General features: G+C 40.9%; 1 protein-coding gene across 1 annotated transcript in view; it reads left to right on the top strand.

Annotated features, from left to right (window-relative positions):
- NELL2 (neural EGFL like 2) overlaps positions 1-22582 on the top strand; it is a 148122-nt gene that overhangs the window by 5769 nt on the left and 119771 nt on the right. The window contains exon 3 of the mRNA XM_035544105.2: positions 17206-17356. Within this exon, the coding sequence (XP_035399998.1) occupies positions 17206-17356 (151 nt within the window). The remainder of the gene's footprint in view (positions 1-17205; positions 17357-22582) is intronic.

The raw sequence follows: 22582 nt of genomic DNA, 5'->3' as shown, positions 1-22582 counted from the left end.
CTGCCCCTTTTTTGCTGCTGTACAAGCAGTAACTATTGCAGTATGGCACTGCCAGTGTGATCTGTGTTGCTGTGGAGCTGGGATTGGTGCTTGGGGAGAGCCCTGAAGAGCAAGGCTGCAGAGTGGGGACTGCTGCTGCAAGGCACCCTCTTGCTCCAGAAGTAAGAGCAGAATGCTCAATAGCCTCCTCCTCTCAGCAGTATTAGCAAGAGGAGGTGTTTGGGAAGCATTTGCTGCTGGAAGAGCCTGCCCCAAAAAAGGAGGAGGCAGTATGTGAAAATCCTGCATGCAATACCCATCCTAAACCATGCTGAGTTACCACGCATGGAGAATCATGGAGTCATTTAGGTTGGAAAAGACCTTCTGGATCATCAGCTCCAACCATCAACCTGATCTACCGAGTCCCATCACTAAACCGTGTCTCTTAGTACCACGCTTAGGCAGAGCTGTCATGTGCTTAGCCACTGCATAGCCACACGCTTTCTTTACTGCTGAGTAATCATAAATATACCCACTATCACTGTGCACTGGATACTGCTGTGCTGACTTATCTGTAAAGCAGAAGGTGGGAGAGTTATGGGAAGAACAAAACTTCAGTGGGGTTGACTTGTGATTGGTGCTTGTAGTAATAGACTCATAGAATCATAGAATATCCCAAGTTGGAGGGGACCCACAAGAATCATTGAGTCCAACTCCTGGCACCACACAGGTCTACCCAAAATTCAGACCATGTGACTAAGTGCACAGTGCAAACGCTTCTTAAACTTCGACAGGCTTGGTGCCGTGACTACTTCCCTGGGGAGCCTGTTCCAGTCTGTGACCACCCTCTCAGTGAAGAACCTCTTCCTGATGTCTATCTTAAACCTCCCCTGCCTCAGCTTGACACCATTCCCGTGGGTCCTATCACTGGTGACTGAAGAGAATAGATCAGTGCCTTCCCCTCCACTCCTTCTCATGAGGAAGCTGTAGACTGTGATGAGGTCTCCCCTCAGCCTCCTCTTTTCCAGGCTGAACAGGCCAAGTGACCTCAGCCGCTCCTCATACATCTTTGTCTCTAGGCATCTTCGTCGCCCTCCTCTGGACACTCTCTAACAGTTTAATGTCCTTTTTGTACTGTGGTGCCCAGAACTGCACACAGTACTTGAGGTGAGGCTGCACCAGCGCAGAGTAGAGCGGGACAATCACTTCCCTTGACTGACTAGCAATGCCGTGCTTGATGCACCCCAGGATACCGTTGGCCCTCCTGGCTGCCAGGGCACACTGCTGGCTCATATTCAGCTTGCTATCAACCACAACCCCCAGTTCTTTCTCTGCTGGGTTGCTCTCCAGTGTCTTGTAGTCCAGTCTGTACGTATAGCCAGGGTCGCCATACGTACAGACTGGGTGATGAGACACTGAAGAGCAGCATAGACTGGAGCGGAGAAATGGGTTGTGAATGGAGACCTGATATACTCCACATTCAGGTTTCGCAATCCCTATGCATAGTCAGTAGTGCATAGCTGATACAAAATTTTGTTATGAAATGACAGAAAACAGCCTGTAGCACTCAGGGGCTGTAACTGTTTTAATGCTGAAAGTTTTAAGTAAATAATGTCACTGAGAATGTATACTGGGCATAAAAAGTGTTGTAAAGGTCTGAGTGTAGAGCAGTAAAACTACTTTAACTATGGCTCTAAAAATGATGTCATTGTTCATTGCAAGAAAAGATATTCTATATAAAACTTTTTTTTTTTCCCTTTATTATTTGTTTTTCTACAGGGGGCTTTTTGGGGAGAGGGAAGTGAAATAGGTGAAATTAGATATTCCTTCCACAGCCTTTTTTTTTTTTTTTTTTTTTTAAATGTACTCGTCTTGTGCTATGTGTCTTGGTATGGATTTTGGGCAGAATTTGGTCTGGTAACTTCTGAAGAGCATAGATTCTGGAAGAAGCTACAGCTTGGGAAGAGAAACACGTGCTGAAATAGGCACCATGTCTTGCCTGCTCAGATCCTGTGGGGAGACAGTGCCAGACAGCATGATTTGCATGGGCTTAATGGGACAGCTAAAGCCTCCCACCTCTGCTACTTCAACCTTTGCAAGTAGATGAGTCCCTGCATTTATTCATCTGTGAGGGTTTGACACCAGCTGGGGGAATGCCCTATTTTGCCATGTTTTCTGGTGCTTTTCACAGACAGGTTGCTTCTAATATCTGCAACCATTTGAGGTCTTTGGGGCTCCGATTCCTATTTGGACACTGTTGATTGTCTAAAACTTTGTATTTTCTATGACAGTCTGGTTGCTCAGGTTAATTCAAATTACCCCACTCTGTTTAGACATTCAGTATTGCTCAGAACAATTCATGCTGATTAATAACAAGTAGAACTGCACATGCATGTTCCTACATCTACAGTCAGGCCTCTTCTAATATAACGTAAGAACAAACCCCTTGTTGAAGCTAGTGCCATCTTAGGGCACTGAGTGTGTTTGAAAGCCGAAGATGAGCCTGGTGTGCAGCTCTGGGGCATATATGGAAGGAAAAAGAGGGCATCCTTGTGCTGCAGTGGGGCAGAGCCTTCTCCTCCCAGAGAAGGGGAGGATGGTCGGAGGAGTGGAGGCTGAGGGGAGCTTCCTCCATGGCTACGTCCCCATCAGCAGTCCATTGGGAACATCCAAGCCCTCAACAGGCAGTCCCTCCTGCAGTGCAGCAGGGTGCAGTGGTCTCAGCCGGTGACAGAGGTGACACTGACAGCACAATGGCATCTGTCTTGCATGTGGTAGAGAACCCAGCACCCTGAAGCACGTGTGTCATGAGAGCAGGGGCAGAGGCCTACAGGCAGCTGTCGAGGACATCTTTCCATACTGCTGGAGGAGGATTGTGTTAGCAAGGGGCAGTGATGTGGGAGAATGAGGTCTTGCTGCCCTTACATAACTACCTTGCTGTGACAGTTCTGTTGTCATGAAGTAGCTAGGTTAAAGTTATTTTTTTTTTTTTTTTGCCCTACTGCAGCACAGTTCATTCTCTAGTGAGGTTTTGGAGAGGAGAGCAGCATTTCCTATACATTCCTTCATGTTGATCAATCTCATAGTCTGTTTCCTCTTCTCATTTTGACACAACCAGGCTGTTCCCTTATAAGATCTGGGAATTAGGTTTCCTACAGTCCACCTATGGCTTGTGTTCACCTAGTCTGTGCTCTCCAGTGCGTCTGGGTGCAGCCTTGAAAAAATACCTCTGCAAATGGTTAACTTCCCTGCTTCTAGTGCATCTTCAGGGAGGCACACAGCTGAGCTCGTAAGTTATTTAAAACCAGAGGATGAGAGCAGGAGATTATATATAGCTGTCATGGGAAACCGTGCTTCCATGTAGTTACTCTTCAGTTCCCCATATTGTGTCTTGTTTGGCTGCACGCCAAGGTGCATATCCACAAAGCAGCTATGTTCTCCCACCTTAACTTCTAAGGCAGAGCTGAGTGTGGGGGGAAAGAATTAGGGGGTGAAAAATTATTTTTTACTGCTTTTTTTTTTTTTTCTTCTCTCCATCTGTTTTGGCTGAAACTCTCTACGTTTTGTCTCGGTGTTTAAGAAATACTGATTTATCCATTTCTGTGTTACCCAAAAGATTTATTCTTGGGAAAATCTGGGAAGAAATGTGATAAGAAAGGGTACTACCGTATTTATTTATTTATTTTCCTGGTTGTGCATTGTTTACCATGATAAATACCCCTTATGAATGTTTATTCAGTTATTTCAGGTAGCTGGCACTGGACTTAAAAACTTAATTTTGTTGCAAAAATATTTTTACGGTCCCATTCAGGGAGATTCCCCCTTCCCCCCTTTTTTTAAAGCCATGTTTAGGTGGAAAAAAGAATGCTGTAGCCATTTTCATCATGCAAGAATTTAACAGCATTTTTTTTTCATTATTTATGATAAGCAATTTTTTGTTTATTTTTCTCTTCTTGGTGCATACTTTTTGTGTGTGTTATCCTGATGACTTCAGGGAGAAATAAGAGCTTAGAAAACTGACTTTTGTGTTGTGCTGTCTTGGGAGATGCCATTCACATCTCTGTGTGCCGCTGGAAGGTGCTAAAGCAGTGGGCATGGTATAAAAGGATGAGATGACTGAAAGAGAATTCTGAAGACAGTGTTCAAAAGGGTTTCAGCTGATTAACATATTTGCAGCAGCAACAACATTGCTACGATAAACTGTAATGTTTCCAAAGGAACCATTACAATCAATATTGCTAGTGATCCATAACTGAGAACTCTTTTAGTGGAATTTAAGTGGCAATTTCCTTCTCTAAAAACATAGAGGGAGTATAATAAGAAAAAGACCTCCACTTTTAGAGTTGTTCTCTTTGTTACTTTTAGAGTTGTTCTCTTTGTTAGAGGAACATTTAGACAGTTTCATCAGCACAAATGCTTGTGTAAGGATAATTAGAGGATGGTAACGTCCATGTTGTTTATTCTTTGAAAAGAGTCACTGGGAAGAGATGCGCTAGCCTTGACCCCATGGCTGGAAGTCTAGCAGTCTCTAAAGTCTAGTAGTCTATAAACACAGCTGAATAATGATCCAGAAAGGTTCCAAAGGAACTTTTGTGGTTTGGAGGTCAATAATCTGTGCTTTAATACCTCCCTAAACATGCATTCCCGTATTGGGCCATGGCTGTTCCAAAGATACTCAGAAAATTTCCTGTCACACTGGCTCATTCCCTTTAGCTTGAAACTGTCCCTAGCTTTGTTCAGCACCCATTCAAGGTGGGATAAACTTGAGGAAAATCTGTTAGCATTTCAAATGTAAGCAAAGCATGGGAGCTCACTTTTTTTTTTTTTTTTAAATAGAGATTGTCTGGGGTATTGCATTCATTCTGGGTTTCTCTATTTCAGAAAAATATCAGTGAATTGCAGGGAGTGAAGAGAAGAACAGCAAACCCGATTATACAGTAAAAAGGAGTAGCTTAGAAAGAAAGATTTTGAAAGAACTGAAAACGTACAGCTTGTCCAAGCAATGACAGAAGTGTTTTATGATAAGTGTCTGCTATTAGAAGATTCCCAGAGGTTTAGAATGAAGGACTTATTTAGTATTCAAAGAGGTCAAGGAAAGAGTAATTAGCTATGTTGTAGTAATTTTGTTACTTCCAGTTCATATGCCAAGGGCAGAGTGGATTACCCTGTAAATTTTTCTGAACTCTGGAAATCTGGGATGTTGATGGACAGATTTTAAGACACAACAGGGTATCCAATGCCTAATACTCATTAAAATCAAGCTGGTGCCTTTGATTTCTCCCTAAAACTGTACTTTGGTGCACTTGAGTATATTTTAATGTTACTTGGATGAAACAAGCCAACAAGAGTGAGGAAATCAGCATTTGGAAGCATTTGTGATTTTAACTCATCCAAGCTTATAAATTGTGCATGTGGGTAAAACATGTACCTGATTTACTGGGGCTAGCACATCCATAGGATTCCATTAATACCTGATTTAAAAGGAAATTTATTGCAGGAGTTCAGATGAACTCTGAGCCTCCTCAGCTTCCTTGGGACCTCTGGGAACTGTAGCTTGAGTCCCTCATGTACTTTCTGTTTGCCTGCCCTGCTCATAGCTGAGCTGTGTGTATGGTATTCCTTGGTATCCACAGTTCCGAATCCTTCTAAGCTTTTCTTCACCTGGCATCAAAGCAGTTATTAGGTTAGTAGTGATTTTTCTGAGAATGCCAGTAAGGCTGGTGGCTTGGGTGCCTTTCTTCTCTCCTCATCTGTGTCCCCCTTGCCCACTGGCACTTCCCCCTTATTTCTGCTGGAACCTGAATTCCCCTTATGATTCAGTCTCCTGACTTCTCTTCCCATCTACTGCTGTTTGCTCAGGCCACTACCAGAGGCCTGGGGCTAGCAACAGTGTTAGATACATCTGGCATGCTTGAGATAAATTTTTTTCCACTGGTGGCCTCCCTCCCCCCTGCCTTGCATGCCTTGCTGGCTTTGTTACTGAGACGAAGGTCTGGGTTTTTGGATTTCCCCAAGTTGCTGACTGTTGACCGTTCTTCTGTGTCAGAAGTCAGTCTTTCATGTAGATCACATCATTGTGTTCATCTGGGAATAAAGACTGATCTCACATTAATGCTTTCTTAAGCTTACCATTGCCTTGTATGAAAATAATTCAGCCTTGACACTTAGATGTTTGGTGAGCCAAAGGCAATGAATCGTAAAGTGACTACAAAAGCAATTACACCCCAGAAAGCCAGAGCTTAGGGAAAGCTAGGATGAGCACTCCCAGCTGTTGCAAGGAGGGAGAAACCATTAGATTCTTAATACAGAAAAAAAGCTAAACCCTCCAGCGCATCTGCACATGCTTGGTGTTGGGCTAGATGATCTCAAGAGGTCCCTTCCAACCTAAAAGGCCCTGTGACACGTAGGCTGCATGTGGTGGGTCCTCAGGAGCAGCACAGAGGTCACGGAAAAGGAGCTTTTGAGAGGGAGTGAGCGGGCCAGAGGCCGTGAGTAGGCCTTGCTGACACTGGCACAGCGAGAGCCAAGGAAGGAGAGCTGGGAGGTATTGTACAGGAAGATGTACAAGCACCCAGCATGATCCTAATCCACAGGTGCCCTGGAAGGTGCTGGTCTCTTACAGTCTGTCAGTGTGTGACCCAGTTCCCTGGTGGGATATGATACATTTGAGGAGCCTGAATTGTGTCATAGCTTCTGGGAGGAGGGTAGGTCACGTAATCCAGCTTGATCTACATCCAGCATAATCTGCTTCTGTGGTTTGTTATTGCTGTTGGTTTGTACTTTATTGGTTTTAATTGATTTGACTTTGTTTACCTTCCTTCATCTGCTTTTTCATTTGGAAAAGGCTAACAAGCCTGCTTCCTCCTCCTGTCCCTTCCCCCATGATATCGCCTGCATAACTTTTAAAATTCTGCCCGTGCTATATGACTAGGGAGTGGAAATAAATCCAGTCTTTTAGCAGTTTTCGTGTGTATCATGCCTTTATTATAGCACCAGTAGGTCTGGAAGATGATACATTATTTTTCTTGTGCTCTTCAGTATGTGTTCCAGTGTTAACAGCATTGTGTGGTGTGATATTTTTGTTTGTTGTTGGGTCAGTTTGACACACTGTGCTCATATGACAGTATGCAGCCAAGCATAACTAGGTGCATATGCCACAGATGGCAGCAGCAAGGAAAACAAGACAGGCTTCATTTTCTCCACAGGTTTCAAGGTATTCTCAAACCTTCTAGAAAACCACATTGTGCCTAAAGGGGCGTGAGTGTGTTCATGTATATATACATGTATATTTATAAAGCTATACTAACTGCAGTCTTTTAATGTAACTGGAACCTGTTTTAAATGAAGAACCAGACAGAAATCCCACTTTACACTACTTCTGTGTTCTTCAAACATAATAGGTTTTATAGTGGTATTGGACCTGAAAAACCTAAACAACATCATTAAAAGTATTACCTACAAGGGAGCAAATACAAAGAGTCTTCAAGAATTTAAAGACAAATTGATAATAGTGGTGGAATATAGACTAGGGAAAACTAGTAATCAAAAAGCTATTGCATCTTATAGTTGATAACCCAGAAACTGTAAGTCACCAGAAAACATTACAATAATAAGCACCTGGGGCAGAACATACTGTACAACACACATTTTATTTTTCCTACGAGAATTTCCATGATGAGCAGAAGTCATCTTTCATCTTTGTCACTTTGTTATCATGTAATAGGTCCCCACTGAATAGCACCTCTTGGTGATAGCACCTTGCATGATGACATAGTTACACCGAAGGAGATAGTATTGCTTGAGAGCAGGGAATAGTGGTTTTCTGTATCATATATGCATTTAAAAATCCTGATAATGCTTTTCTATGTTGCTTCCCCCTGTGTTGATGCACACATTACTTATATTCCTTTCAGAAGTGCACATTCACATATTCTTTGGCAGTTTGGTGGGAATTGTTTTAGTAACAATCTAGCATGGTAGGATCTGTATAGTTTTTTTAAGCAATTCAGTTGTTTCAGTGTACTGCTAAGAATACAGATTTATTATCCGGAGCTCTATACATTTAAATTCAGGTTGTCCTACAGTTAGGTTTCTCATCCATTGCAAAAGGTTTGAAAAATATGCTGTTGAAGATTCTGTCTAGAACTTTTACTGTATTTATTTACCTATTTACATTTTGCCTACTGAGTCTCCAAGTCATGAAATCCTCAGACATGGACCCTACGTATTTCTGGAAGAGTGCACCTGACTTGCAGCTGTGCTACTTTGCCTTATAGCAAATTGCTTGAACTTGTAATCTGGGTGAAAATTCCTTGCTTCGCTTCTCTCTCCTCTCCTCTCCTCTCCTCTCCTCTCCTCTCCTCTCCTCTCCTCTCCTCTCCTCTCCTCTCCTCTCCTCTCCTCTCCTCTCCTCTCCTCTCCTCTCCTCTCCTCTCCTCTCCTCTCCTCTCCTCTCCTCTCCTCTCCTCTCCTCTCCTCTCCTCTCCTCTCCCCTCCCCTCCCCTCCCCTCCCCTCCCCTCCCCTCCTCTCCTCTCCTCTCCTCTCCTCTCTTCCAAAGGGACCATAGCCAAAGGGAGGGTGAGAGACATCTAGTTGTACTAGCATTGTGACCTGGTAAATTAAGCCCGAGATCAAAAGAGAACTTTGATATGTTGTTCTGCTGCTCAAATGGATTTTTGTACTAGTGTAAATTTAGCCACTGGATCTCTCTGCATTTATTTCATTGTGTTGAAAGGATCTGCTAACCAAGCAAAGGTGCTGTGGTTGTCTGCATTGTGCTACTGGCACACAAAGACTCACTGCCATTGAAACATTTCCCTGGTTATTATCAAGGTGGGGAATCATCCTTGCAACTGCACTGTTAATATGACAACTTCACAGAAGCAGTTGGATTTTGCTCGTGTAGTAGGTGGCTGGGTGGAAGAAAAGATACACCTTCCCCATTCCGTGCAGTGTGATCCAGTTGTGTATGTGTGTGCCATGAAGAATTGTTTCATAGCCCAAATCCCAAGATTATCTCAGGGGTTTGGCCATGTTTGAAAGAGCTTGATTGTACTTCAGTAGCACCTGAACAACTGTTTTGTGTATGCACAAGGGTGCACAAGGAGGCTGTTTTAGCAGGGGAAGTCAGTCAGGCTGTGGGAAGGTAAACTCAGCATTACAGAAAGATTCAGCTTCATTTGACTTTCCTTGTCTTCCGTGTCTGGAAGTGGCTAGTACATAAATTCAGAGGCTTAATCCCAAGTATAATCACTCTCAAACTAATATTGAATAATCTCTTCTGCAAAATGGTCCTGGACAGAAGCAGATTTTTGGTGGTATTATTGTTAATTTACAATGAATGCATGATATATTGCAACCATAGTTTGCCCTGGACAGTCTTGTATTTGCAAACTCTTTCCTAAAGAGACATCCAAGTCAGTGCCTGGAGCTAGCAAGAATGATTGAGGGCTTTTGCCAGCCAGTTGTCCCATTCTATCATATCTGGTGGAGGGTTTTCTCCTATATGAAATATGTTCCATTTTCATTGCATTTTGCAAATGCATTTGTATTTGTTGATTTTTATTGTTCTTTAGCTTAAAAAAGGCAAGACCAAAACCAAACAAGCTTAACAAACCAAGCAAAAATTGCCTTGGGACTTTGACCATGGAGAACAAAACATTACAAACAAAGCTCTTTGAATGAAATCATGATTACTTATGTAAATGCACAAACAACTCCCAATTACACAAGCTCAGTAATGGTTTGGTTATTTCAGATCAGAAACATTGCAGCTGCATTCAGGCATACATGCCCAGGCTCTCAGTACTTTTTTCCCCATCTTTTCCTGCAGTGGATTTATGTTCTCAGCTGTGCTGAAAAGGCTTTAAATACACAAGTATGTAGCTTGTAGGTGGGCCAGAGTTTTGACCAGAAGTAATGTGTTTAATATTTTTTGAGGCTGTCAGTATGAACAGTCAGTATAATTGGGAGAAAAACAAGTGTGCTCAGAAACAGGCCCTTCTAAGTCTCTTGTGTCACTCCATCGTGACTTGGGGGACTTTGCATATGTAACGTAGGTCTGCTTGTGTGAAGTTGGAGGAAAGCCCTTGCTGGGTGGCTCACCAAAACTGTGGCTGACATTCAGAATAGAGACAACTGCAAAGCAAAGGCAGTGGAAAGCTCTCCAAATGCTGCAAGAACGAGCTGTGACTTTTCTCCCCTTGTTTTTATTTGAAGTAATGATTTGGCTTCAAGTGATTTTTTGTGTCATTTGTTTAGTTTAAGTGCATTTTTTGCTCCTCTGTTTCTCCTTCCCATCCATTGCAGTTCTTCCTACCTCTATCTGTGTTGAGCCATCTCTCTAATGGAGATGAGAAGGAAGACACATAGATGGTGATCAACTGTGGTGGTGCCTTAACTGCACAGGCAGATGCAGTCTGTGGGGTATCCCAAAATCATTCCCTGAAAGATCCTGATCATTCAGCCTGGGATATTTACTGGAGTCCTTGCTCCCTCCCCATTCATGAGTTTTTGTGCTGTTGAGAGTAGGTTGCTCCCAGTTTATAGGGAGCACCAAGGTGCTTAAAGGTCTCTATATATTTACCTGGTTGGATCCTGACATACAATTAGACCGTAGTCATAGTGTTCACCCAGACCTGACAATCTGGCAGTGCCATGCACCTCCTTTGGGAATGGCCCCAGTGGGAGTCTTACGGGGTCAGTGCTCACCCCCTGTCTTATAGTCTTTCAAAGCTGGGACAGGATTGCAGCACCTCCTCCCAAACTCCCGCAGAGCTCCTTCCTAGGGCTTGGCAGAAACCAAATCAGGTTCATGTGGTTTTGGAAGACTGCAGCTGCTCCTGTTTTGCTATTCTCTCTGAAACGCTTGGGAACCTATCAGGAGGCAGGAATGAACAAGCTTGTAGGAAAATTGTGTTGTTCTTAAGGGTCTTTTCCAATGTAAATGACTCTATGATTCTATGAAAGGTAGCTCAAAATGTTTTATCAGTTCAAATAAAGAGTCAGGTATGTATTAAAACAAACAAACAAACAAACAAAAAAAAAAACCACAAAACTAACCCAATCAACATTCCCACTGAAGTATCTAAACCATAACATCGTATTGTGGGGTTTTGGTCTAATAAACATTGCTTTACTTCTTTCTATCTTCAGTTTTCATTACAGTCATTGTTACAGGAATGCAGCTCATGAATTTGAATGCCCTGTGCTCCACTTAACCTGCTGTACCCTTTCAACCTTGTAAAGATTCTGCTTTGGGACCAGCTTCACATTCTGCCTCGTTTTCTGAGAGTAACTTAGTCTGCATCAGTTACTTAAATAAAGAACAGCGTAAGGTAAACAATCTGAGATATTGTTGCCCTTTGTAGACTTTGTGAAATCCCTAGTTAAGTGAAAGATTAGCCCAAAAATGTAATAAGGAGAAGTGACACAATGTGAATTTATGCTTGTGACACTGATCCCAACTAGTGTAGGAAAATGAAACAAAATTGAGCTAGCTTTATTATATTTTGATAGTGTTTTTAGCCTGCAGCACTTCTCCATTTTCTCACAAACCACTAGAATTAAATTTGGGTAGTTCAGCAAACCTACAGTCAGATGTAGAATTGATTTATAGATGCAGCTATTAAAAGCTGATTATGTGCACATGAAGCAAACTGTGGAGCTCCATTAATTAGAAAGCCTCTTTCAAAGGCTCTTCTGCAGGAGTTTGTTTTATAATTCAGTTCATCCTGTATGTTCAGTTTTAGATGCACTTCAGAAACTGAAGAGCCCACCCTATGCTAAGACAAGTTATCCATTCCATTTAATAACTGTTTGTTTTTAATGTAGGCTGGAAAACATCTGTAATGGATGGCTGGTCCTAAACCATATTTGAATGTAGACTTTTTACTATGCAATCTGTTACACTGCTGGAGGTCTGTGTAGAAGTCTTTCTGCTTACCTCCAGTAACTTGTTCCTGGTTGCTTCCAACACCTCTTTTAGGTAGTCGGGGGAAGTTGGTTAGTTATAGCTGGATCAGTTGCCCAGTCTGGTTCCCCATGCATTTGCATGAATGCAGTTGTCACCACAGGGGCGAGGAGAAGTAATTAAAGGCTTCCACCTCTTTCTGCTGTGTCAGTTTAGACTGGTGGTAGTGCCTTTGGGCTATGGAGTGAGTACTGTTGAAAGTTAGACTTACTGTCTTGGATATACTGTAGTAATTAACATAGGATGGTTTGGTTTGGAAGGGATCTTAAAGATCATCTAATTCCAACACCCCTGCCATGGGCAGGCACACCTCCCACCAGACCAGGTTGCCCAAAGCCCCATCCAGCCTGGCCTTGAACACTTCCAGGGATGGGGCAGTCATCTCGTGAGCATGACTGAAATGACAGTGTATAAGCTTAACACCTCCAGGAGTGAATGGCTCCAGTGTTTGCAAAAGCTGTGAGTACAGATTGTCTGTGAGAGGGAAAATATGTCCTCCTAGATGAGACTGCGGTTGCAAATACTGAGCAGAAGCAGTCACTAAGCTTCTTTGATTGGCAGAGTTCCTTCAGGTCCTGTGGTCAGTGAGCATTCAGACTTCACTGAGCATTCAGACTGCTTTGCAATGCTAGATCTTACAGGATTTGTTTTTCTGTGCCTGTGGCCAGCTGATCACCTCACAACTAGCTGTCCCAGATGAAAACCGACCACCTCCTACTGCTTGTCTGCATCCTTCCTAGGACTGTAAACTCTCCTCAATTACTGTGTGCAAACTTAGCCGAATTAACTCTAATTAATTCTCAGGTGATCGGTTCTGCTGACTTTGTAAATCATTATTATTGCCTACCATGGTATGTGCATGTTGCATATTAATTCTCCCTTTCCCCAGCCTTCTTCCCCAGTTTATTGCGTTGTTTTCAGTAGTTTTGCTAAATCACGTCTTACATCAGCTCTAGATGTTACCAAATGAGCATTATTATTCCATCTAAAGGCATTTTCATGCTATAACCTCTAAATTTACCAATTAATTCAATGTGTTATGCTTTGAGATTGGATTTCTGTTTCTTTCACTTCACTCACTCTTCTAGAAATTAAAAATAGAGTGTTAATGCTATGGATTTGTGAGTTGTGGTGGTGTAGTCAAACCAAACATATGCAATATTCTAGGAATGCAAAAATGATACAAAAGTAACATGGCTAGAGACAAATTTCTCATTCAAACTAGTAGTTTTTGCCATTTTTTTTGCACTCTAATATCAAAAGATTTAGGATGTTGGTTTCGTGTATTAAAAATGCTCACAGTATGAGGTTTTTATGTAACTCTTGAGAAACCACAAACTATTAACTGAGATATACCAGTTTGATTTTCCAAGCTATTATGGAAGAAGTCCAGTTCCAGTAAAGTATTTTCCTTCAGTCTTAAAATGATTTCCAGAAGCCAAATGTCAAGAACAATCCTGAATCAGTATTTATTGAGCACAGCTGGTGATCTATCAAGCAACTACTGCTAGTGTTCAAAGGTAATTGGAATGAGGGATTTGCACTGTTGTGTTAGTGTAAAAAGATGGATCAAGGACCTTTCACTGGTCTTTTTTTTAAGAAATCCACCTGGTGCTTGCACTGAGCAAAGGGTGCTGTACTTCATCAGAGTAGGAATAATTCAAAAAGCTGTGTAGCTGTTTGGTACAGTAAGTATGAACTATTTGCAATACCAAGACTGAATGGCCATGTGTTTTGGCAATTTAATACTGTATCAGGTAATGTGGCAATAACCTTAATACATAGGCTTTCAGCATGATCTAATCAAGTCTTGATGCTTTTATATATTTTTATTTTTTTATTTTTTTGAGAAGGTAGTCTAAGGTCATGATGAAAGTATAGTGTGCCCAGATATTGTTTTATAGAAATAAAAGAATGGAAGACTCTTGTCCAGCCTAATGATAGGGTAATGATTCACAGGGGTGACATGAGTAGGCATCAAAAAAGATTCCTCTCTTGCCTGTGTAGAGGCAGCTCTGCTTTTCCCATGTCTGTCTCAGCGTAGTAATGAGGGGCGGGGAGGCTGTGTACTGCTCCACGTGGCTGCTACGGTTTGTTTCCTTGCTATATCACAGGCTGTCTGTAGCAAAGTGTTTGCATTCCCAGTAACTCCAATTAGAATAAAGTGTGTGTATGGGAGGGAGATAATCATTTATGTGCGAATGGAACTGGCCTTGTGTACTGGTACCTGTATTATACATATACTTTCTTTCATCTGTTGCTACTGAGAATATAATTTGGATTTGGTGGAAATTAATATTTCTTTCTAATTTAAAGGTTATGGATTTTATTTTTGTTAAACAAGCATAGTCCTGTGGGCCACTTCCAGCATAGAGCATTCAAGACTTGCACTGGTAGGGTGTGATAGAAGTCAAAATTAGGAATGATGCATAGGGATAAACCAGAGTGTAACTGGGGCGGAGAGGCACCTTAGCATCTTCTAGGATTCAGAACTGCACAGGGAAAATCCAGATTCTGCTATTTCACGCAGTTCTGATGTGACTTTGTCTTGTTTGACTTTTTTCCTCTAGCCTTCTTCCTCTCCCCTCTTCTTCCTTTGTCCCTGTATTCCCATCAAACTCATATACCTCCTACTGCAATGGAAAACCATAAATGTTGTGTGTCCAACTCCAATACACAAGCGTGGAAACTGATTGTATCTAATCAGTACCTTATTGCCTCTATAGGTTCCTGTGTGCTCACTTTCTAAATTTGAGTACGACTTATGTGACCTGACACAAAAGCTGCTGAATGAAGGCCCTGTGCAGCTTCTTCACTGTCATGTCCATATGGCTGGGTATTTTATCAGCTCTAACTGATAGGGAGGTGATGATGTAGAAATCATCTTCATAGCCCTTTTCCTCCACCCTTCCCGTTCCTCTTAGTAATGCTTGCAATGTTGTAGGTGAAGGGGAATCAGCCTGAATTAATGTGGCTGAACAAATATTGGGTTTTCATGGGGTATACTCTATAGGCTTGGTTTCAGTCAGCTTCTGAAATTGAGCAAAATATCTCCAGCAAGGAACTTTAAGAGAAATATGAGGTTGTTAGAGGGACAAGAGCATTGTTACAGTGCAGTAACAGTGATTAAGATGTAAGCAAGAAGGTTTCACACATTCCAGTGGTCCCAGCTTGTTTTGGATTTTGTTCTGCTGCTGTTATTTACTTTAAATTGCACTGCTCATCCTGACAGAGACTTCTGAGACTGCAAGCCCTTCAGGCAGGTGAGCTCTGCTCCTCAGGGCAGAGCCTCTTGACTATGCACACAAACACATAAATATAGTTTTATTATACCTGGTCACATCTTCTGTCATTAGTCAAAATGAGATTATTCTAGTTTGAGTGTAAACATGTAACGTGTTTGTGGGCCCCAAACCAGACTGTGTAAAAGCTCTAATGATAATGAACCTGCAAAAGAAAAGGATATTGTCTGGGCTTTTGAAGATGAGAAACCCAGCTCCCCCGATTGCCAACTTGGCTGGAGGATGTGCTTTATACCTAAGAATTTGGCTCTGTAGGCTTCTATGTGGGTTTAATATCTTCATTTTCATGTATTCTTCTGTATCTTGATAGGAAAGCTGCTGATAAGAGCTGCAGTGCACGAGGAGCTTGTGATCGTGATTAGAGAATATGTTCGTTCTGTGTCCTTCCTCTGCTCTGCCTGCTGGGAATAGATTGTTTATGTTGCTGGAAATAGTTAATGCAGTTAAACTATCTTCCAGCATGCAAACCTATGTCATTCCACTCTGTTAGTGTCCCTTGGCTAAAAATGAATGCTTTGATGTAATTGTATTTGAGTTGCTTTATGATTTATTAAGAGTTCCATTAAAATACCATGGATATCTGCCTCAGTGAGAGAGTTATGCAATCTGCAGTAGAAAAGATAGGAAGTTCCAAAGATCTTTTTTTTTTTTTTTTTTTTAATTCCCCTTTGTGAAGAAAAATGAGTTAAATTCAGCTCACTGTACAGGAGTCTGGTTAGGACTTTTGGGTTGTGCAGATTGTTATATTTCTTAAACACATTAAAATATTTTTGTTTCACAAATCACATTAAAATGTTTGCTGTTAATACACAGTAGTATTTTTGTAGTTACCCCTTGCAATGTAAACCACTTTCTTGGAACAGCAGTGTAAACTGGAGCTCATCTTCGGTGCTGCCAACAGAAAATCAGCATTTCTGCTGCAGTTAGCTCTTCTGCTGTTTCTGTCCCTGAATTAGTGCCCCTGACTTAGAGCAGGATGTTTAAATTGTAATGACAAGAAGCTTGTGAATTGATTTAGTTTTTGCACAGTTGATTACACACTCTAATGAATTGATTTTATGCATTAAAAACATATATTAAGTTTTTTTTTTTCCTAGTATAATATATTATGAAAAACCTTGGGAATTGTTTTTCTAGCATTTTAACATCTTATTGTGTAAATTATCTCTCCAGGGGGCTTAAGGTTGAGCCTTTTTATTTTCTATGTGTGTTCCCATAGAACTATGTGAATTCAGCAGAAGCATTGCTTCAGTCTTCAGATTATGTGTGGGCTTTTAAAAGAAAATCTTTTTTGTGTGTGTGCAATTACTCTAACAACTGTTCTTGACATCCTGTACAAGAAGAAGCAGCAACATGCTGCACAACTGGAGTATATGATGATTAATTAGCAAGACTATATTTGGAAAACTGGTGAGGTTTTAAGTTCATTTATAACTATTACTTAAAACTGAGTAGATTGTCCCTAATGAGAAACTGTTTTTTTTTTTTTTAATTAAAAAAATAATACTTGTGCATAGCTATTAAGCATAACATTTTTGTAGAAGTCATAAAAAAGAAGCTCAGGTCATGCTTCACAGATTAGCCTCATATCCAGTGTTATCTGTCTGTGCTTGTTTCCTAATGAGTCCATATTTTGGATGAGATATCAAGGTACCATCTGGCCATCCATAGAGAAAGTAAGTCATGACCCTCACTTAAAAAAAACAAACAAAACAACAAAAAAAACCTGAATCCCCCCACCCAGAACAGAATGAATGTCCTAGAAAACGTGTTTCTTTTGTTGCAATGGCTCTCACTTCATGTAACAGTTAGTGTTTTAAACACTTTTATCCCTGTTTTTGCCTCTCTGTTCGTTGTGCTACTCAGATGTAGTTCATTATTTTGTAAACTCTTTGATTTGAATTTGTAAAGTAAAGTAATATTTTATACTGTTTTTCTGCATTTTCTTTTAGATACTTCAAGAAGTGTAAAGGCATCTCCAGAAACAGCTGAAATCTTTTTTCAGAAGTTGAGAAATAAATATGAATTCACAATCCTGGTGACCTTAAAACAAGCCCATTTAAATTCAGGGGTTATTCTCTCTATTCATCATTTAGATCACAGGTAAGTACCACTACCTGTATGCCATCTAATTAAAGTATATGTATTCATGCAGTCAAAAATTGAACATAAATTATGGCAATACTGTTGTGTAACAGGTCATCTGCAAATATATATGTAGTGTATGGGTAGGCATATTGTGAGGATGCATAAAAATTCACAAGTCCAAATCTGTCAAGGGAAAGTGAAGCAGCTTCAAATGTCTCTTGCCACTAAGGGCATGAAAAGCCATTTTTCTCTTGCTGGTCACAGCTGAGTATCTGGTCCTTACAGTTGGTGTGAAGCTGTCACATCTGTAGAGCCACACTGATTTGCAAAGCTTGGCTTTATACATTTGTTTCTTCACCAGTTAGTTTTTAACACTGTGGGCAGTTAAAAAAAATAGAGAAAAAGATCCTCCAGTTATTGGCTTACACCTACAACGAATGGCAGAGCACTTAACTCAGAATGCTGTCAGCCTTAAATAACTAAAGTAAATGACACTGAGCATTTGAGGATTGTTTCTTTGAGAGGATAACAACTGCTAGAGGAATAAGATATTCTTTATATTTCTGTCTCAGTAATGGCTAATAAAAATAACCTCCCTATGATTCTGTGACAGAGTAAAAAGGAGTTTTAAAATGTGTGCTTTCTAAGCAGTCATCAGTACCAACAACAGACATCTGCTTTAGGTTCAGAGTTCTTTTTTACTTTTTTTTCCTGTGTATAATCCCACTAATTCTTTCTTGTCAGTCTCACTGCAAGGTAGAAAAAAAAATAAGGCCAAGATGGATGTTCAAGCAAAGCAAAATACCTGTTGCTTTTACAAAAGTGCGCAAGTTTTCATTATCAGGTGTGGCATCAATTATTTTGTGCTGGAAGGTGGTCCAGTTGTATTTTATTTCCCAGAGGCCCCACTTTCTGCAATTCACCTGTTTAAAAAAAGAGGGGGAGGGAGAGTGGAGGAAATAAAAAGGAAAACATTCCTAAGGGTCATTATGCCAAGCTTATAAAAGCATCTTTACCATTGCAAGGGGGGTGTTTGAATGCCTCTTGCACAATGTTTTTTGAAGTTATATCAAAGCGTCAAGTGGCTTCTCTGTTAATTGTTACCTATGTCTCGTCTGCAAGAGTGAGCAGTGTGCAATGGGCAGAACTGGGCAGCTGTGAAAATTGAGTTTCTAATTCAGATTGTACCACCATAGGTGGAAATCATCCCAGATGGACAAGTTTATTCTGGCACAAATGAGGAAACCAGTCTGCAGGGCCAGCTGTGCCCTAACTAAGCTTATTTCTACATTTATAGGAAGAGCGTGGGCTGGTTGTGCTGCTGATAGGACCAACACAACTAGAGTTGAAATTTCAAAATGAGAGATGAAACTTTTATGTGTCAAAACACCTGCAGAGGTGGGAAAAGATTTCCCCAATGTGAAACTCTAGATGAGTTTGGAAAAGCGAGTAACAATTGTCCTTCTGAGAGAAGGCAAGAGACTTTTAGCTGTGACTGGTACTCGGTGTTGTTGATAAGTTATGGACTCAGATTGCCACCCAGAAAATGCATGCTGCTGCAAGGAAAATTCTTGCCTTTTATTTGTTGTAGTTTATGGGCCCCAAACTGGTGACTGATGGCTCTGTGTGCCTGGACGGGGATAAAAGACAGTACACATGTTCCATCACTCAGATTTCCTTCTATGATATCAACAAAAGGGGACTTCTCTTCTGCCATCCTTCTTCTGTAGTGTGCTCCAGAACTAGCGAGAAATTGCTTCTGGTGTTAAACCAGATCTCAAGTGCAACAAGGGAAGATTTCAGTTCACGGTGTACTGGATGAGTGCTTTTTGGTCTGTGTTCTGGGACAGACAAAGGCCAGTCCTCAGTGACTGCAGGCAAGCTGCCCTGCTCCTGCTAAAGGAGCTGCAGAGGTGAGCAAAGAGATGTGAAACTCTCAGAGTATGGGAAAGAGAATAACTATGACCTGTCGGAAAGGAAGCAATGATTGCTATAAAACCTTTCCTGCCCTCAGGAATGGCATGAAGAAAGAGAAGATTGAAAAAATGTGTAGGGTATAACTGAGCCAAACTTGACGTTCACTTGGAGGGTGACCAACTGGGAGAAAACTGTGCTACTTCACGAACACAAAGATTGTGATAGTAAGGTACAAAAAAATGTGTGATGAACTTTTATCAAGGGGTTGAAGAAGAATTTGAGGTATTGTTAGAAAATTAGTCCTTTAAGTGAGTAAGAGTGGACAAATAGACCCACCACTGGTCTTATGGGAATAAGAACACATTAAATTGCTTCTATCCATCCATAGCAAAGAAAAGTAAAGGTTAAAGCTGTGCTGACATGTAGGTCATATGGCCACAAAACATAATGCTTCTTATCTGATTTGCATCTTGTTCAAACATGTCATCTACTTATACCCATATAAAATATGGTTATAAAAGGCTAACAAGCAGGACTCTGGAAATCTAATTATTTTATACTGGCATATTTTTAGGGATGGGTGATTAGATCTTTTTATGATATATTGACAACAAACATTTTCATGAAATTTCTCTCAAACCTTCAATACTTTCCGGTTTTTTTGTTACGTTTCTGTCTTCTCCTTCTGTTTATTTGCATCTCAGGACTTCAAATGTCTAAGTGCAATGGAAGGCAAAAAGTTTGCATTTTTCAAGGTTTCTGGCTGAAATAAGGTTTGCACTATGTGTGTAGATATTTTAACTGCGTATGCATTGCTGGGCATTTTTGAGGCCCTTTTGCTCTTAACCATGCAAATGTTTAGTACCCTGATTCTAATGTTGTTACATAGTCATGAAAAGTGATGATATTAGTTCATGCCTTGCTGAAAAAAAATCTCCTGTCACCACTGTAGCCAGTGTGCCTTCTCTATCTTGTTGCATCTTAAGTGATACCTGGTGCTTGTATACAGAATGTCTACAGGGATGTATGCTTTATGTTTGTTTTTGGGGTCTCCTTGCAAGCCTTTGGATAAAAGCCTTCTAGATTATTTAGGCCAGTAGAATCACTCATCAGGTCAACTTTGTGTGAAGTAGATAAATAAAAAGTCTACGTGTGAATATTTCATCACTTTCTTTGGGAGAATATTAGGTAATCTAGTGAAAAAGAAACTTGAATTTCTTTTAAAAAATGCTAGGCCTAATCTGACCCTATTGCAATCAGGGAAAACCTTTGCCTCCAGCAGATGTAATATTAGTCTCAACGAGAGTATGACCAGAAAGAACTTGTGGCTATTAAATCAGATGTGCCCTTAAGCTTTTAATAAACACTTTCCAATCTGGTCTGTATCCTACATCTATAGGATGTACAGAATATGTATTGTCTGTGTGTCATAATAGTGTTTGCTTCATTTAATTGTACTGACCTGGGCACTGGCTTAGTTTGGTGTCAATAATACTGGAATTAGTCTAGCATCTCTGAGTCTCCTGAAGTATCTCTTATGGCTTTCATTTTATTTCATGATGAATGACAATGAAGATAGGAGAATGTAAGAGTTGAAAGAAAGCACTTATATGCTTTACATTAGCTAACTGCTTCTTCAGTGCCAGATTTCCATCTCGCATATTGCCCATATCTGACCAGGGACTTGTCTGTAACAATCCTTTAATTTTTAGACAAGTTCTTCTGAGCTCTTTCTGTCACAACAGTCACTGTAGTTGCAAGGAGAATTAGCAACACAAAACTGCTGCTCCACGCCATTGCACCAGCTTTAGCCTTGTGTAGTTCCTCTAAAGTCAAAAAAAGTTTTGCTGGTATTGAACTGCTGCGTTATGGGACAGTCATACCTGGCTATATTCTTAATTTACAAGAGTCAATGCTAGCTCTTGCTTTTCTGCCACTAGGGAATGGTGGTGAGAAAGGTTGGAGGCAACAATAACTGGTGGATATAATCAGTTATCACACAAGTAGGTCTTTGTACGTTTTATTTTGCACAGGTTTCATAACACCTAATAGTTCTAATTTCTAGGGTAAAAGAAAATCAAAATATTTGCTTGAAACTTGGAAAAAAAAGTATGTTCATTTAATGTTCAGTGGCTTGGGAAATATTTTACATGCTTTTGAAAACAGAGTAAAAACTCGTCATCTGTTTGCATGGGCCTAGGCGCTTCAGGGCACATATGCTAATTTGTAGTAATTGAGGACAAATTACAGTTGCAAATTAAAGTTACTTTTTAGATTTCATAAGTTTCTTTAAAGTAACATACCTGAGATAGTTTACCTGATTCAGTCTGTATTGCCTAGCTTTCTGGGTGTTTTGGTTGCTTTTTGCTGGTTCCCTTTTGAAGAACATAAAAAATGAGTGCTTCCACTGAATTACGGTCACGCAGCTACTTAAGGCTTTGAGTCTCAAGAAGTGGATAGGATCACCCTCCTGAAGCTTTCCCTCTAACTTCATGTGGTGAATGCTGTCCCTGGGGTATCAGATAGATGCAGAAGTTCTCTATATAAATCTGAGGCTTGGGTGTTTGGTTGAGGCCAGGCTGTTGCTGTCACCAGAAAAAGTAGTTCTCTAAAGGATTTTCTACAGATACAGTCATCTTGTTCTACTCTATTAAGTGCCTTTTTTTTTCTTTTCTTAGTTGAATATCAAAGCTGTCTTCCTCCTTTTGTTATCATTATGCTCTCTCTAATATTTAATGCATTCAAATCTTTCTAAACTGGTCTCAGAGTGAAAGAATCTGAAACTTTATCTTAACTATTTGTTTTTAATTTCCTCACATTCTTCCTCAGAGATAGCTTTTTTTTTTTTTTTTTTTCTCCCACTGTTCACAGCAAGTGAAGAGTTCTGTTGGTGGTATTTTTTGGGTGCAGCTCAGAAATGACAGTTTCAAGAGAATTTGTATGGTGTTAGTGAATCCAAATATGGTGGTTTTACCCAGCTGGGCAGCTGAGATCCACCATAACCACTCTCTCACTCAAAGGGAAAGGGGGAGAAAATATGATGAAAAGGGCTCCTCCAAGGCATGCAGCATGGTGATCCGCTCTGCCGTGGGACCCGTGGGCTGCAGGGGGACAGCCTGCTCCACCAGGGGCCTCTCCACAGGCCGCAGGGGAACTTGTGCTGCGTGCCTGGAGCACCTCCTGCCCTCCTGCTGCACTGACCTTGGGGGCTGCAGGGCTGGTTCTCACTCCTTTCTCTCCCAGCTGCTGTTGTGCAGCAGTTTTTGTTTTCTCCCTTTCTTAAATCTGCTCTCACAGAGGCACAAACAACATCGCTTGTTGGTT

Source organism: Cygnus atratus, chromosome 1 (genome assembly GCF_013377495.2).
Source record: "Cygnus atratus isolate AKBS03 ecotype Queensland, Australia chromosome 1, CAtr_DNAZoo_HiC_assembly, whole genome shotgun sequence".
NCBI classification, from domain to species: Eukaryota; Metazoa; Chordata; class Aves; order Anseriformes; family Anatidae; genus Cygnus; species Cygnus atratus.
The sequence above is the reverse complement of the archived record's forward strand: the minus strand, read 5'-3'. Positions and strand labels throughout refer to the sequence as shown.